We start from the raw sequence: 14,457 nt of genomic DNA, 5'->3' as shown, positions 1-14,457 counted from the left end.
ATGAATAAATACATCTCTCTCACCCCTTTTTATTTCTATGGTCTGAAATTACTATTTTGTCCTTTAAAATCCATTTGTTGAAAAACATTTTCATAAAATAGGGAAAAAATTCCATTGTGATAGTAGTAAGAGGCAGGGCATTTAGATATAATTCAGTCATGAGAGCCCTCATGAATAGTCTAGCATCCTTATAAAAATACTCTGATGGCCAGTGGGGTGCCTCAGTAGGTAAGGACATTTGCCACCATAACTGATGACCTGATTTTTTTTAATCCAATGACCTCATAGAATAAGGAAATAACCACTCATTTAAGTTGTCTTCTGATATCTACATACATGGCATAATGAGAATACATGTGTCCTCTCCTCCCCTCTTCAAATAAAGACAAAAGAAATGGAATGCTAGGGCAGTCTGTTTCTGCCTTCCCTCCTTCAATTGTAGGACAATAAAGTCATTTCTGCTTATGTGGAAGCCCTTGCCAGACATCAAATCTTTCATTGATTCACTCATGGGCTTCCCATTCTCTAGAACTGTGGAAAATAAAGTGTTGTTGTGCACAAACTACTCAGTCTGTTGTATTTTGCTACAGAAACTCAAATATACTACATCTTTTATTTCCTTTAGACTAAAAATTATCCCTATTTACTTATTTTGAAAAGTTGCAAAGAGGATGACTGACATGGGGTTCATTGGAAGCAAAGGTTCATTGACACAATGGTAAGGACAAATACTTAATAGAATAAACCCTGAATGGTCAGTTCATTTTATATACTGGCTTGTATACACTCTGCTCATCTTTTGGGTTTCTCAGTGTGCTTATGAGTCAGGCAGGATAAACATTATATTTGTACTGATGAGAGATGCATCTACTCTTCAACAAACATCCTAGACTATCTGACAAAACCTTAGTGCCAGGTATAGGAAATATCTATTCTAGTTGCTGATTAGATGTGTGTGTGTGTGTGTGTGTGTGTGTGTGTGTGTGTGTGTGTGTGTGTGGTGGTCCACGATACTCTCAAAAAATATAGGTTAATGCATTGCTCTTGGTTGTCTCCTAAAACTTGAAGGCAAGATCCCACTGCAGAAGACACAACATATTTCAGATACATGATTTGGAAGAATTAAGTTGTAGTTGATCTGAAAGCCTCTTCCTTGAGGACTAGCTGTGATAGTATCAGAAGGTGCTATATAAACTGCCAAGTGGGGCAGGGGAGCATAATGATCCTACCCTGTTTTAAAGCTTGTAAACCAGGAGAATAAGTTGGAGAGATAATCCTAATTGGGCAACAGTTGCACTTTTATGTTCGGGGTAAGCAAGACCTGTTTGATTGTATATAAAGACTAACTAATGGGACAAAATTCATGTCTGGTACTACAAACCTAGCCATCCATCTACCCATGGCTAATGATGTAATAAATCCTAGAGGAGAACCTACTATTGACATTTCCTAAAGCAATATAATTTCCAGCAGTTTTCTAAATCATTTTACCTGCAGATAACTAGTTCTTACCTCTCATCAAAGAATCTTCTTTTTATAGCAGATGGAGTGCTATAGAAATCTACAACTGGTCAAAATGCAGAGAATAAGTGAGCACGGTATGCCCAGCTTCAATTAGTATATGTACAACAAACTCCTAAGGCTCAGAGAAGGTTGCAGAAGAGTGCATGGAAAGATTGTAAGAGCCAGAAGATGAGAATGCCTGCTAAAGATAATGTTTTCTAGTCATAAATGGGAAGCTATATCTATAAATCTCAGCAATGTGGCTATCTGGATAAGATCTGCATAAGCATAATATCAGTTAGCATGCCAATATGGAATAGGAAAATTTCACAAGACTTTACCCCTAGATGAATAAATAATGGCAATTGATAGTTGCTCATAGAGAGAGATTGAATTTTCTCCAGGGATGATTCCCCTCCTGCCTTGCAATAGGTTATCCAAGCCTAAATAGTCAGTCCTAGACATATGTACATACAAGTGACATTAAATGAATTCATTAGGTTTGTGTGTATGTGTGTATACCCACATATACATATAATATATACATGTAGATCTATGTATATGCATGTATGTGTATATATGTATATAATGCAAATTACAAAGAGTGGGAGCATGGAAGGAGTTGGAATGGAGAGAGGGAGGAGTGTAAGGGATTTAATATACTCAAAAAATAAAACTAAATAAAAACAAGAGTTATATGGGAAAAACCAGGATTCTTAATTTTGTCTAGTACTTTGTTTTATGCCACACTTTCTACATTAGTGAATATAACAGCATCCCAAAGGGATTTTTTTTTTTGCAACTAATATTTTGAAGTTGGGTCTATATAAGAAGGTCTCACTGTGCCAACCACTTTTCTAAGAAATTGCCAAGGTTCAAATTGGCTTCTAGTTTGCCCTTCCTCCTCATATCCTGAGGTGTTTTAGTCAATTCTGTGATGCTATAACAAATACAAAATGATTGTATACAAATAAAATGAATTTACTTAGAACAAGAGTCTAGAGACTGGAAAAATCCTGAAAGCATTGTGTAGTTATTGCCTTAGCTCCTGCGGAAGGCCATATGATGGCCTACCTCACAGCAGATAATGCAGAAAAACAAACTGAAATGTTCAAAAAGGCAAATGTGAGGTAGTATCATCTTCAAGAAAATTAATAATTCGGTTCTTAGAAGAGAACTTAATAGCATCATGCAATGAATCCATCCTTGAGGATGGTGTCTCCATAATTCAAACACTTTTCACATAGCCCTAGTCATAATTTTCTCCCCTCTTTGTAACTGCTCCATCAGAATCAAGATTCTGGTATAGGTACCTTTGTGGACACCCCAAATCTTATCAACTGATTCCTCTGCCAAGAAAGAACATGTGCTACATTTCTACACTTATAGATCCTACCCATCAACTGGAGAAATGCCTATCCTATTTCATAAGCCACTCATGTTTAATAGTATCCAAATAAAACTATCATTAAGACTTCTATTGCTGGTTGTGGCACATTAAAGTAAATTCTAACATTGGAGGATAGAATTTGTGTAGACTTTAGAGTACTGATTTTTTTTTTTTCCTCAGCATCAGAAAAGTATGTATTCAAAGATGAGAAAGGTGAAGTTATACAACTGGATTGTAAACTGATGACAAGTAGGACTCAAAAGGGTGACAAAACAGAAGGAGCACATTGACATTTATGACAGTCATTCACCACTCTATGCTTAAAGGAAGTAGTGCTGGCCTACTGTCTCAATGGATTTCAATATGAATGTATCTTCCAGGTTCTGCCTCTCCATTTTTACAAGGTTGTGGTTTGAACCAGAGGTATTGCAATGCTGAGCAAGTACTCTGCTGCTGAGCTGAATGCTAAGTTCTAGCTTCCCTGTTTTAAATGAATGATAATGATATCGTTGCTTTACATGTGTATGCCATTTTACATTTTAAAAAGTTATTTTCATCCACCAACAAAATCTAGAGGTAGGTCAAGGCAATATAGAATCTCATTTCATAGATGGGTAAACCAATAATCTAGGAAATTCAGTGACTTACCCAAGGCCACAGAGCTGGCAGGCAATGTAGCAAAGATTAAAATCTATTCATTTTTGTATCAGAACATTCTTGTATCTTGCTGGTTCTGGGTGTTCTGTGTGTCCCCTGGTGGTGGATGCTATGCTCCGAGCTGCAGCCCTCCATCTGATGTGGCCTCTTGGCTAGGCTCAGGGATTCTTCCCCAGCAGCCAGCCCAGGACAGCTTTCCCCAGGATCTTCCCATGCCATCAATAAAGGCCAGTGAACTAACGTCAGAGTGAGCTTCTCTTTCTGAAGGAAAGAATAATCCTAAAATATTCTCAGTCTGTTGGTTTCTGTCTCTTTATACATACACACTTTTTCAGAAGTGAGAACCTATGAGCCTGTAATTTTTTTGAGGAGTAGAATCTCATGTGTGAGGAAGGATGATAAATTAATACCTTACCATTATAGATTAATGATCTTTTCTGAAGAGTCACCACAAAATATAACCTCGTTACTACATTGTTACTTTTGAAGCCACATTGAAATGCTAACATAGTTAAAAAATAAAGTAATGGCCCAAGAGAAACAAGTCTTCCTATGCAAATGACTTCTAGGAAGGTAAAAATTACCTGAAAATGTTATACATTACTACTTACTGCTTTGACCACATGGTGCCTTTGGAGAGGTCAAAGACCTTCAGAACAATATCTTGGACACATCGCATGTGCAAGAAAATGACTAAATCTTCTATCAATTAAAAAGAAGAAACGACAAGATCCTTAAGGCTATTTCCTATCCAAAGTTTCTGGAAAAGTCAAAATGATATATTTTATTATTCCCATCTTTCTTTCTGCTATGCTAAACTATCCCAGCTTAGGAGAGAGGAAGAGTGCTCTAAATCCCCTTCTGATCTTTGAGTAGCCTGCCACATATTTAGATAATGTACCTGCAATCAAGAGCTTCTATGCTCTCTAACCCTGCAGGTTTCTACTTTTTAAAGCTAGAGAGACTGCTTTTACAGATCTGTACATGAGAGCTCCCCTTAGGACTACTCAAAAGCAGGAATGAGTCAAAAGCTGTATACATCTGCATCAGGTCTTCTGAAAACTTCAGCTATGTTCAGCTTTTTTTGGGAAGCAGGTAATGTCTAGATGCCCTTGAAAGGCTGGCTTGACCTGTTTTCTGGGAGGTCACAGCTATCTCCTGCCTATAACTCCAGGAACAAGTGGAGTACCACTGTTCACCCAATATTCCTGCAAATGGAAGAAACTCAGCAAATCTGAACTTAAACAAAAAACTTTTGGGTTACAAAGTTGAAGAAGGAAGGATAGGTGCCAACTCTTTTGTGAGAAAGTTCCTGAATAATTAAGCTTATCAGAAGTGGAGGAGGCCTTTTGGGGAGGCAAGTGGGATAGGAAGGGAGGTTTTGGGGATGGGACTTGCAAGGGCAGTGGAGATGTGGAGATGGAGGTGAATTATATATATTTATATATATATCTGTGTGTGTGTGTGTGTGTGTGTGTGGGTGGGTGGGTGTATGTGTGTGTATGGAAATGCTATAATGAAATCCCTTGTATCACATAACTTAAAAAATTAAAATAGGTTATGATCATTTTATTTTATAGGGTGTGGTGTCATGGTGAGGGTATTCAGTTTAAGGTATTCAGTATGTTTGAAACTTAGGATATACATTTGTTTTTGTAAATTGTGGTTATGTAAAGTCAGTTTGACAAAGAAAACACTTAATTCCTAAGACCTAACTACAGATTGTCAGTTTAAAGAAGATATGCAAGATGTAGGTAGGAGGATAGGAATTTCAATGTTATCCTCAGCTATGTAGTGAGCCTGAGGTTATCTTGGGGTACAGGAGACTCTGTCTCAAAAAAATGTATACTCTGACCCTAATAATTGTAATGCCTCTCATTCCATATTTTGGTCTTTGGGAGTATAGAGGCCATATGTAAAGTGTTTCAGAAATAGCATATGGAAAAGCTTACTGTCAAAGAGAAGGTCTGGAAAAAGCCCTCAGTCCTTCATAAGGCCAAGCAAATCAAACCTTTGATCAGGTACTGAGGCACTCCAAAGTATCTGAGGTGACTTACGTTTTTTTTATAATATGAAAACACACACTCCTGAGTGGAGACTTAGGAGCCTAACAAGACATGAGATGCATGAGATTGTGTGTAGAACTTCATGCATCAGAGCATGTGTGAGAAAGCTCATGCTATGCAAATAAGGCCAAAAGACCACCCACATGATAGTAAAAACCCCAATCATTTGTATAATATTGCCCTTTGAATGGTTGTCCTTTTTCTTTGCCCCATCTTAATTCTTTGCTTGGGAACTCTATATTTTTTCTAACAAATTGTCACTGCTCTACTGTAACTGTATGCCTTTGGTTAATTCATTTCTCAGGGACAGAAGAAGCTCGAAGGCCTCCAGATATGTTCATGGTATTCCAAATTCAGCAGATATAGCAGGGATGGATATCCACTGTTCAGTTGCAGAGAAGGACTCAAAGCAGTGAGCCTGATCGTGTCTGATGAGCAAGATATGGTTAGAGCTATTCTGTGAGGGCAGTGTGAAAGGGTGATGGAGCAGACAGAGCTAGCAGGAGCCATCCAAAGGCACATTCTTGCTTAGTCATGCAGCATTCTAGACCTAATACCTATCTGCATATTAAGTTACCTAAAAGGGAATCAAGCTGCCCTCAGGCCACAGCCCTGACAAATCTGAAAGAGATTTCTAGGGGAGTGAGTGTCTTGACTTCATGCTGCATGTCATTGTACATAGAGACATAACAGAGGAATCAGAAAAGTTAGGATAAAAATTATTTTTGTGTTGTTTTATAATGAACTCAGTGCCTCATGTGTGTTAGTCTAGCGTTTAAGTGCCTTTGTCTGTCATGGAAGCATCCTCCCTGAAGCCAGAAGAAAGTACCCTACTCACCTGTGCACCTCAGGAGGATCCCTCTGGATTTTGGAGCTTGCCTCCACAACCTCTTTGGCAACTTTACCACTACAAAATACAGAAATACAATATATGTGAGGAGACACTCCAAAGAAATGGGGAAGGGTGTGTACATGCTCCCAAGTTGGACCTAAGAGTCCTTATTCCATGAGGAAAATTTATGTGGAGGTTTAGGTGGTCATGTCAGGAGAATAACTCAATGGAATGGGTTATAAGCATAATATCTACAAATTAGACACTCTAATGTAAGTGGGTGTCCCTCAACCCATCACTGCAATGGATCCATTGTTACTGACCTATATCGAAATCTACTTCCTTTAAAAAATATCTTGCTGCTTGACACAGTCTTGATCTGACTTGACTTGGCATACCTTTAAGGAAAAGCATAACAGAGGCGGTGATGGCATTAAAAAGGTTCAAACAGGACAAGCAGTAGAGCTATGGCAATCATTCACTTTGACATCCATTTGACACTCTGACTAAGCATGTATACACATAATTGGAAGGAGCTTCTCAAAAGAATAGAAATTTTATGCACATTGTAATGTGATATGCTCACTGATTCATTCTATTTCTTTTCATTGTTTGTGAACACTAGTCATAACCCACACATTTGATTTTATACTACATTTCTAGGTCAGGCTTGCAAAATGTTTCAGGTAGCTTTCTAGCTAGAAAGGTCATTCATTGTTACAAAGAACTCATTACAAAGAACTCATCATGTGCAGCTTTATCAATGGAAATGGGTCCATGTCATCATAGCCTGGGCACTAGCTATGTGTCACCCTGAGACAGTGCCCTTTAAAAGACAGATGACTAGAATACAGAAGGATGAGAAGCTCAACCCAGGTTCAATAACCTCCAAGTATACACATAAACATGGACGAAACACAAACACTCTGGAAAGAACTCAACAACATGGGCTGCTTCAGACTGGAGCAGAAGTTACTATGACAGCTTAAGATGCTTCTGTTATCAGTCATTTTGAGTCTTATGCAATTACACAAAAAGAAATTAGAAAGAACAGGCATTTTACATTTCAGGATGGTTTGGAATACTTATAATACAAAACAAAAACAAGAACAAACCCCAAACAAAACAAAACAACCCCCCCCAAAAAAAAACCTCACCAAGCCCATGCTTAGATGAAGAGCTACAGGCAATTAATGACAGTTGCGTGTGAGAGAATCAGTCTTCCCAAAGAATAAGCTGCCCAATGGGCTATTCAATGTAGCCTTAAAAAGCTATACAAGTGTGTGCATGTGTGATATATACATCACATATATAAAATTAAGAAAAATAAGACACACAAATTAGCTTCAACAGTAATAGCTTCATGGTGCAGGGAGAAGTAGATGCTGCCAAATAAAAAGCAAACAAGAAACTGGCAGTCCTACCCTCAGGACAAGCCCACAGCCTTCACTAGCCTCTTTCATCAGTTGATGGAAATCTAAGCTGTTTCTAATTCCTATCAATGTGAATAAAGTAGCAATTATCATGGACGAGCAAGTATCTGTGTAGTAGAGTGGATTACTTTGGGAATGATATAGCTGGGTCATATGGTAGCTGTTTCTAGCTTTCTGAGGATACATTGATTTCTATAGTGGCTGCACCAGTTTGCATTCCCAGTAAGAATGAACATGCATTACCCTTACTATATATCCTCTCTAGAATTTGGTATCTTTGTTTTTATGATCTTAGTCCTTCTGACTGGGGTGACATGAAATGTCAAAATAGTTTGAATTTGCATTTCCCTGAAGTCTAAGGATGTTGAACCCTTTCAAAAATACTTCTTAGCCGAATCAGTTATTTTCCATAACCAGGCAAGACTTCCAGTGGTGGGACTGGAATACCAACTTTCAACTTATAGCCTGTCCTGCCTACAAAGATGTGCTGGGGAAAAGGTGGCTCAAGCTTGTGGGAATGGCCAACTAGTGCCACAAGAGGGAGCCCGTGACCCACACTGCCTGGAAGACCAGTAATCCGGTTGCTTGCTGACCTGGAGACCTAGGACAGAACCAAACAGGACTGTCTCCCCTCTTCCCGCCCCCCCCCCCCCCCCAACAAAAAAAACAATTGGTGCCTAGCCTAATCATCATTAGAGAGGCTTCCTCTGGCAGCTGATGGGAACAGACACAGAGACTCACAGCCAAACATTAAAGCAGAGCTCGGGAACCCCACAGAAATGAGAAGGAAAGATTGTGGGAGCTAGAGGGGTAGAGGACAGCAGAACATAGCCCACAGAAACAGATAAACTAAGCCTGGCTCATAGAGGCTAACAGAGACTGAAGCAGCAGTCACAAAGCCTGCATGAGTCTGTACTAGGTCCTTTGTGTTTATGTTGTGGTTGTTTGGCTTAGGGGTTTTGTGGGACTCCTAACAGTGAGCATCGGTGTGTTTCTGACTCTTTCACCTGCTCTCGGGATCTTGTGCTCCTACTGGATTGCCTCATTCAGCCTTGATGTGAGGGTTTGTGCCTAGTCGTATTGCATTTTGTTATTCTGTGTTTAGTTGATATCCCTGGGAGGCCTGCACTTTTCTGAAAGGAAAGGGAGGAGCAGTGGATCTAGTGGAGAGGAAAGGTGAAGAGGGGTCGACTGGGAGGAGTGGAGGGAGGGAAGGTTGTGGTTGGGATGTACTGTATGAGAGAAGGAGAGAAACTACTCCTTAGTTTTTGAATTTCTTCTTTGAGAACTCTGTTTGGTTCCATAGCACAATTTTAATTGGGTTGTTCACGTTTTGCTTATTTTTTTAGTTCTTTGAATAATCTAGACACTTTCCTTTATCAGATGTGTATATGATAAATAATTATGTCCTAAATCCATATTACATTTAAATAGAATAAATATGAAGAGCGGTATTAAACAAAATAAATATGCAGTCATTGGCAAGGCATAAATGGATCCATAAGTGCTTTAAAAGTCTATAGTCAAATGAACACATGAGTCTTACTTATAAAAGGCTTGGTTTTCTACCCCACATTTCCATAGATGTTTGCAGGCAGCTGGTGTTGAAGTATGGAATGCCAAGACAGAATTTTTCTAATCAAAGAACAACAAGAAAGGGTTTGTTAAACAGTTTGTATTATTCATGTTTTTCATTAAGGTATTTATGTACTTGTAGCCTAATATATATATTATATATGTACATGAAGGCAGTTTAGGCATGTAGGTCTATATGCATTCTTGTGTGGAGGCAAAATGTTGGTGTTGGGTGTATTCCTTTATCACACTCAACTTACTTTTTGAAACAGTTTCTTACTGAACCTGGAGTGCACCATTTCAACTGGAGTGGCAGGCCAGCAAGTTCTAGGGATAGTTCTCCTTCACATAGGACTGGGGATAAGGGTTTTATGAGGGTTCTGGCTATCAATCTGAAATCATTGTGGTTTCACAGTAAATACACTGAACCTTCTCTCCAGCAACCCCTACTCCTGCAATATTACTATGTTCATTAAAGTTGAAATGGTATGGCGTTTTCCTCACTCATCAAACATCACTAATCTATTTAAATGCTATACAAAGCTGATTCATAATCTTCACTAATACTCCAGTTATCACCCACCTCTCTATCAACCCTTGATTAATTTAAAAATTACTTACAATACTGGAAGAACATTTCAGTCAATAACAAAAGTTAAAAAAAACCCCAGCAAACTTCAAATCTAGCTTTAAGATACAATATTTTGGTAATAGTCTTCCACCATGTCCATTTCCTGGTGACCCCACAAACTATATTTGAGGACTGTTAAAAACTCTTGGGGAAAAACAACTTGGGCATATATACTATGGCCATACTTTAACTAGTGTTGATTGATGTCTAATTTTATAAGTATTTCTGTTCTGTTTCATTTATTTGTATCTTAGACAAAGACTTATGGAGAGAGTCCATGTTTTACTTAATGAATGCAGTGTATCCCACTCTGTTTTTTACATAGGTCTGTCTATACAGTTAATGTTGTTCATTTACTTCATCCTTAACCTGTGAATTACCATTGACTTGTTTAGCACTAAAATGTTTTCAGCAAACACCTTCCATTATCACCACTCTTCAAAGTCACCCTCTTTGGGGGCAACCATACTAAAAACTACTTTATCCTTAGATCTCTCTTATGTGCACACACACTTGCACATGCACACACATCAAGTAATTATTAAAAAACAGTATCTGACCTCTTTCTGGGTGCCAATCACATAAAATGTCTTCCCTTCAAACTTCAATTTGCAGACATCTGGCCTAAGAAAAGAGTCTTTGGGTGAGAAGGAAAAACAAAAACACAACTACAACTAAACAAGGCACCTAGCTTTGCAATATAATCTATCTGACTCACAAATGCCAAGGAAACTACAATGAATCAAATATGTTTTTTTCTCATAAGTGATGATCTATTGAGAATGGAGGTCTCTGAGTAAATTATGTAGCAATTTTCTTCCCAAGAGTTGATACACGGCAAGCTTAGAATTATTTCTTCTTTCTTTCTTTCTGGTTTTTTTTTTTTTTTTTTTTTTTTTACAGTTAGGATATATCCTTCATTTAATAGGCTCTGAATTATTTGTAAACATTAGCAACCAAAGCATCAATTGATGAGCTCACTTTGCAAAGTAGGAAAAGTGTTAGACTAATATGGATTCAACATTTTAAATTTTTTTCCATTCTTCTCCATCCATCTCCAGGAAGAACATATACCACATTGCAAATTTTCAAAAGAATCACCTCTGTCCACATTAAAATTCTCCAAAAAAATTATAGTCAGAAGACAACTTTTATTTTATCTCAAAAGGTTATTTGCTGTGACCTGATTTGAATGTAGATCCATGGTCATTTCCTTGATGAGTGAAACGAAAGGTGGGTTTTAAAAATCTCTTTTATTTAATTTCTATAAAGTCATATTGCATGTGTATTTTTCCCATGAGAAAAGAAACAGTGCTTCAGTCCCCTGTGTCAGTTTAGATATAGAATTTTTGAAATGGTAACAAAGCTGGATTAAAAAAAACACAACTATGATTTACGTGAGAAGAAAATTTGATTTAGCAAAAGATGCATGGTTATAACAAATAAACATGTTTAAGAAGAATCCAGGAAGAATGGGATCCACATGAACACAGTCCCAGTAACATAGGCAACCTGAAGAAATAAAAACAGAAACAAATACTCCAGAGACTATTCACCTTTATATTTCCATTGACCCCTCCACAAAATGTCAAGTGGAAAAGACAAGAAATCAATCTGCATTTAAGTGCAGCAACTTCTAATCAAACCATTCCAGGTCTCAAGTAATTTTGGAAACCTGTGTATCACATCCTCCAAGACTTTTGCAGTCCTGGGAAAGAATGAGGGCAGTCTTCAAGTTACCCATGCTTCCCAAACTAAGTTGGAATATCTAAGGTATCTACCCTGGAATTGACTGAAGTAAACACATGGGAGCTTCTTTGTCAGATGCTGAAAATCTAGAGAAGAAAACCAGATAGCAACATCATATAACAATTTATAGTTATCAAATTACACTAGATTTCCAAAGTACTCTTACAAACATTGCATTTGTTTCTCTTCCAACTCCTTTATCCTTTTTAAGACAGACATATATAGCCAATATCCATTTTATGGATGAATACATTGAGACTAAAGGAATTTAAGGGTGAGTTCTGAGATTCCTAACTGTGGAAGAAGAGGACAAATGGGTACAAAGAAGGATTGAAAGTATGACTGATTAAAAAATCAATGATAGAGTAGGAACAGATGTTACATAAAAGTTGGGGTCTTAGATGAACCTAGCACTTAAAAATAGCAGAATGCTCAGGAACAGGTGTTAATATAGGACTAATTGGTTATTTCAGGTCTTTTGTTGTTCTATATATGAATTTGAGGATTTCTTTTCTATTTATGTTAGGAATGAGATGAGAATGTTGATTGGGATTGCACTGAATCAGTAAAATGTTTGTGGTTGGAAGGTCTTTTTCACAATGTTAATTCTAGCAAGTCATAAGCATGGGCAGTCTTTTCAAATACTAGTTTCTTCCTCATTCTCTTTCTTTACAGATTTAAAGTTTTCCTTGTAGAGTTTTTCACCTCCTCTGTTTGTTTTATTCTAAATATTTTATTTTGTTTGAAAAATTGGGAATAGGAGTGTGTCCATGATCTCTTTCTCATCATGCTTTCTACTGGTTCATACAAAGACACAAGTCTTTGGATTTTGTAAGTTAATTATATATCCTCACATTTTGATGTAATTATTCATAGTTTCTACAAACTTTCTGGGGGAATTTTGGGATCTCTTAGGTATGAAATCATACAATCTTCAGTTGGGAATAATTTGAATCTTTGTATCCCTCTATTTTCCTTCTTTTGTCTTATTACTTCAAGCATGTTATTGCTAAGTCGTGGGAATAAATGGACTCTCCTCTCCCATTTCTGATTTTAATGGGACTGCTTTGATATTTTCTTCATTTAGGATGATGTTGACTGTGGGTTTTTCATATGTAGCCTTTATTTTGTTTGAATATGCTCCCTACATTCCTACTTGTTCTATGACTTTTATTAAGAAGCCATGTTGGATCTTGTCAAACCTTTTTTCTTTTTCTGCATCTATTGAAATAATCATGTGATATTTTTATTTTTTGTCCATTTATATGGTTTATTACATTTATTTCTTACATATGTTGAATTTGTATTTCTGGCATAAGGCCAACTTTATCGTGTGTGTATCCTTTTGATTAGTAAGGACTTTAGAATCTATGTTTATCAGGGACATTGGCACACACACACACGCACACACAAGAGTGAACATGTGTGCGTACTTGGTTTTGGTATTAGAGTAATACTGGCTTCATAGGAGGGGTTTGGAAGTGCTCCATATTTCTATTTTTTTGAATAATTTAAGAAATAATCATTGTAGATTTTCTTTGGAACCCTGTTAGAATTCTGCTTTATCTTTATAGGTTATAAATTAATCTATCATGAAGCTACTAGGTAAATGGTTACTTCCTGTTTTACTTTTATTTCTATTGATGTGAAAAATACTATGACCAAAAGGAAACTTAAGGGAAGAAAAGTCTTTTTGCAGGTTACAACTCTAGGACATAAACCATCATTGAGAGAAGTTAATGGAGGCACTAAAGGTAGGAACTTGATGGTAGCCCAGCACTCTACTCCACACAGCAAGCTCCAACCAAGGAATCTATAGCCAATCAGCATGGCAGGAACCATAGTTTTCTTACAGTTTAAAACTACCTGCCTAAGGAATGGTGCTGTCCAAAGCCAGCTGGCCCCTCCCATATCAATTAATAGTCAGAACAGTTTCCCACAGAAACGTCCATAGGCCAATCTAATCTGGGGTATTTCTCAATTTATCAATAAACCATATGACAAAAGAAGGAAAGAAAGAAAGAAAGAAAGAAAGAAAGGAAGGAAGGAAGGAAGGAAGGAAGGAAGGAAGGAAGGAAGGAAGAAAGGAAGAAAGGAAGGAAGGAAGGAAGGAAGGAAGGAAGGAAGAAAGAAAGAAAGAAAGGAAGGAAGAAAGAAAGGAAGGAAGAAAGAAAGAAAAAACAATTTCTGTGGGGAAGGAAAACAAAATGATTCACTTCATTTTACACTTACAGGTAATTGATAAAGAAGTCAGTGTGGCAGGAACTTAAGGCAGGAACCTGGAGGTGGAAACTGAGGCATTGACCACAGAGGAATGCTGTTTACTGGCTTGCTTCTCTGGCTTGTTCAGTTATGTTTCTTATATAGCCCAGGCCCATCAGTCAGAGGTGGTACCACTAAGAATAAGCTGGACCCTTCTCCATTAAGTAATAATTAAGGAGATACCCCCCACTGACATGCTTGTTGGACAATTTGATAGAAACAATTCCTCATTTTATTGTCCCTCTTCCTGTGTATGTTTAGAAATTTAGGTCACGTTAATAAAAGCTAACTAGCAGAATCTACTCCTTGTTAACTTGACAACAAAGATATTACTGTTAAACCATAATTTTTCTTTATTT

At 37.4% G+C, this 14,457-nt stretch overlaps 1 protein-coding gene across 3 annotated transcripts in view; it reads right to left on the bottom strand.

Moving 5' to 3' along the window:
- Frmd3 (FERM domain containing 3) overlaps window positions 1-14,457 on the bottom strand; it is a 220,515-nt gene that overhangs the window by 40,188 nt on the left and 165,870 nt on the right. For all 3 annotated transcript variants that reach the window (XM_036179147.1, XM_036179146.1, XM_036179145.1), the window contains exons 9-12: window positions 10,648-10,711; window positions 9,428-9,516; window positions 6,772-6,846; window positions 6,455-6,523 (exon numbers count right to left, since the gene is read on the bottom strand). In XM_036179147.1, coding sequence (XP_036035040.1) covers window positions 6,455-6,523; window positions 6,772-6,846; window positions 9,428-9,516; window positions 10,648-10,711 — 297 coding nt within the window. The remainder of the gene's footprint in view (window positions 1-6,454; window positions 6,524-6,771; window positions 6,847-9,427; window positions 9,517-10,647; window positions 10,712-14,457) is intronic.

Source organism: Onychomys torridus, chromosome 2, assembly GCF_903995425.1.
Source record: "Onychomys torridus chromosome 2, mOncTor1.1, whole genome shotgun sequence".
NCBI lineage: Eukaryota > Metazoa > Chordata > Mammalia > Rodentia > Cricetidae > Onychomys > Onychomys torridus.
Note: the sequence above shows the minus strand (reverse complement) of the source record. Positions and strands in the feature narration are given on the sequence as shown.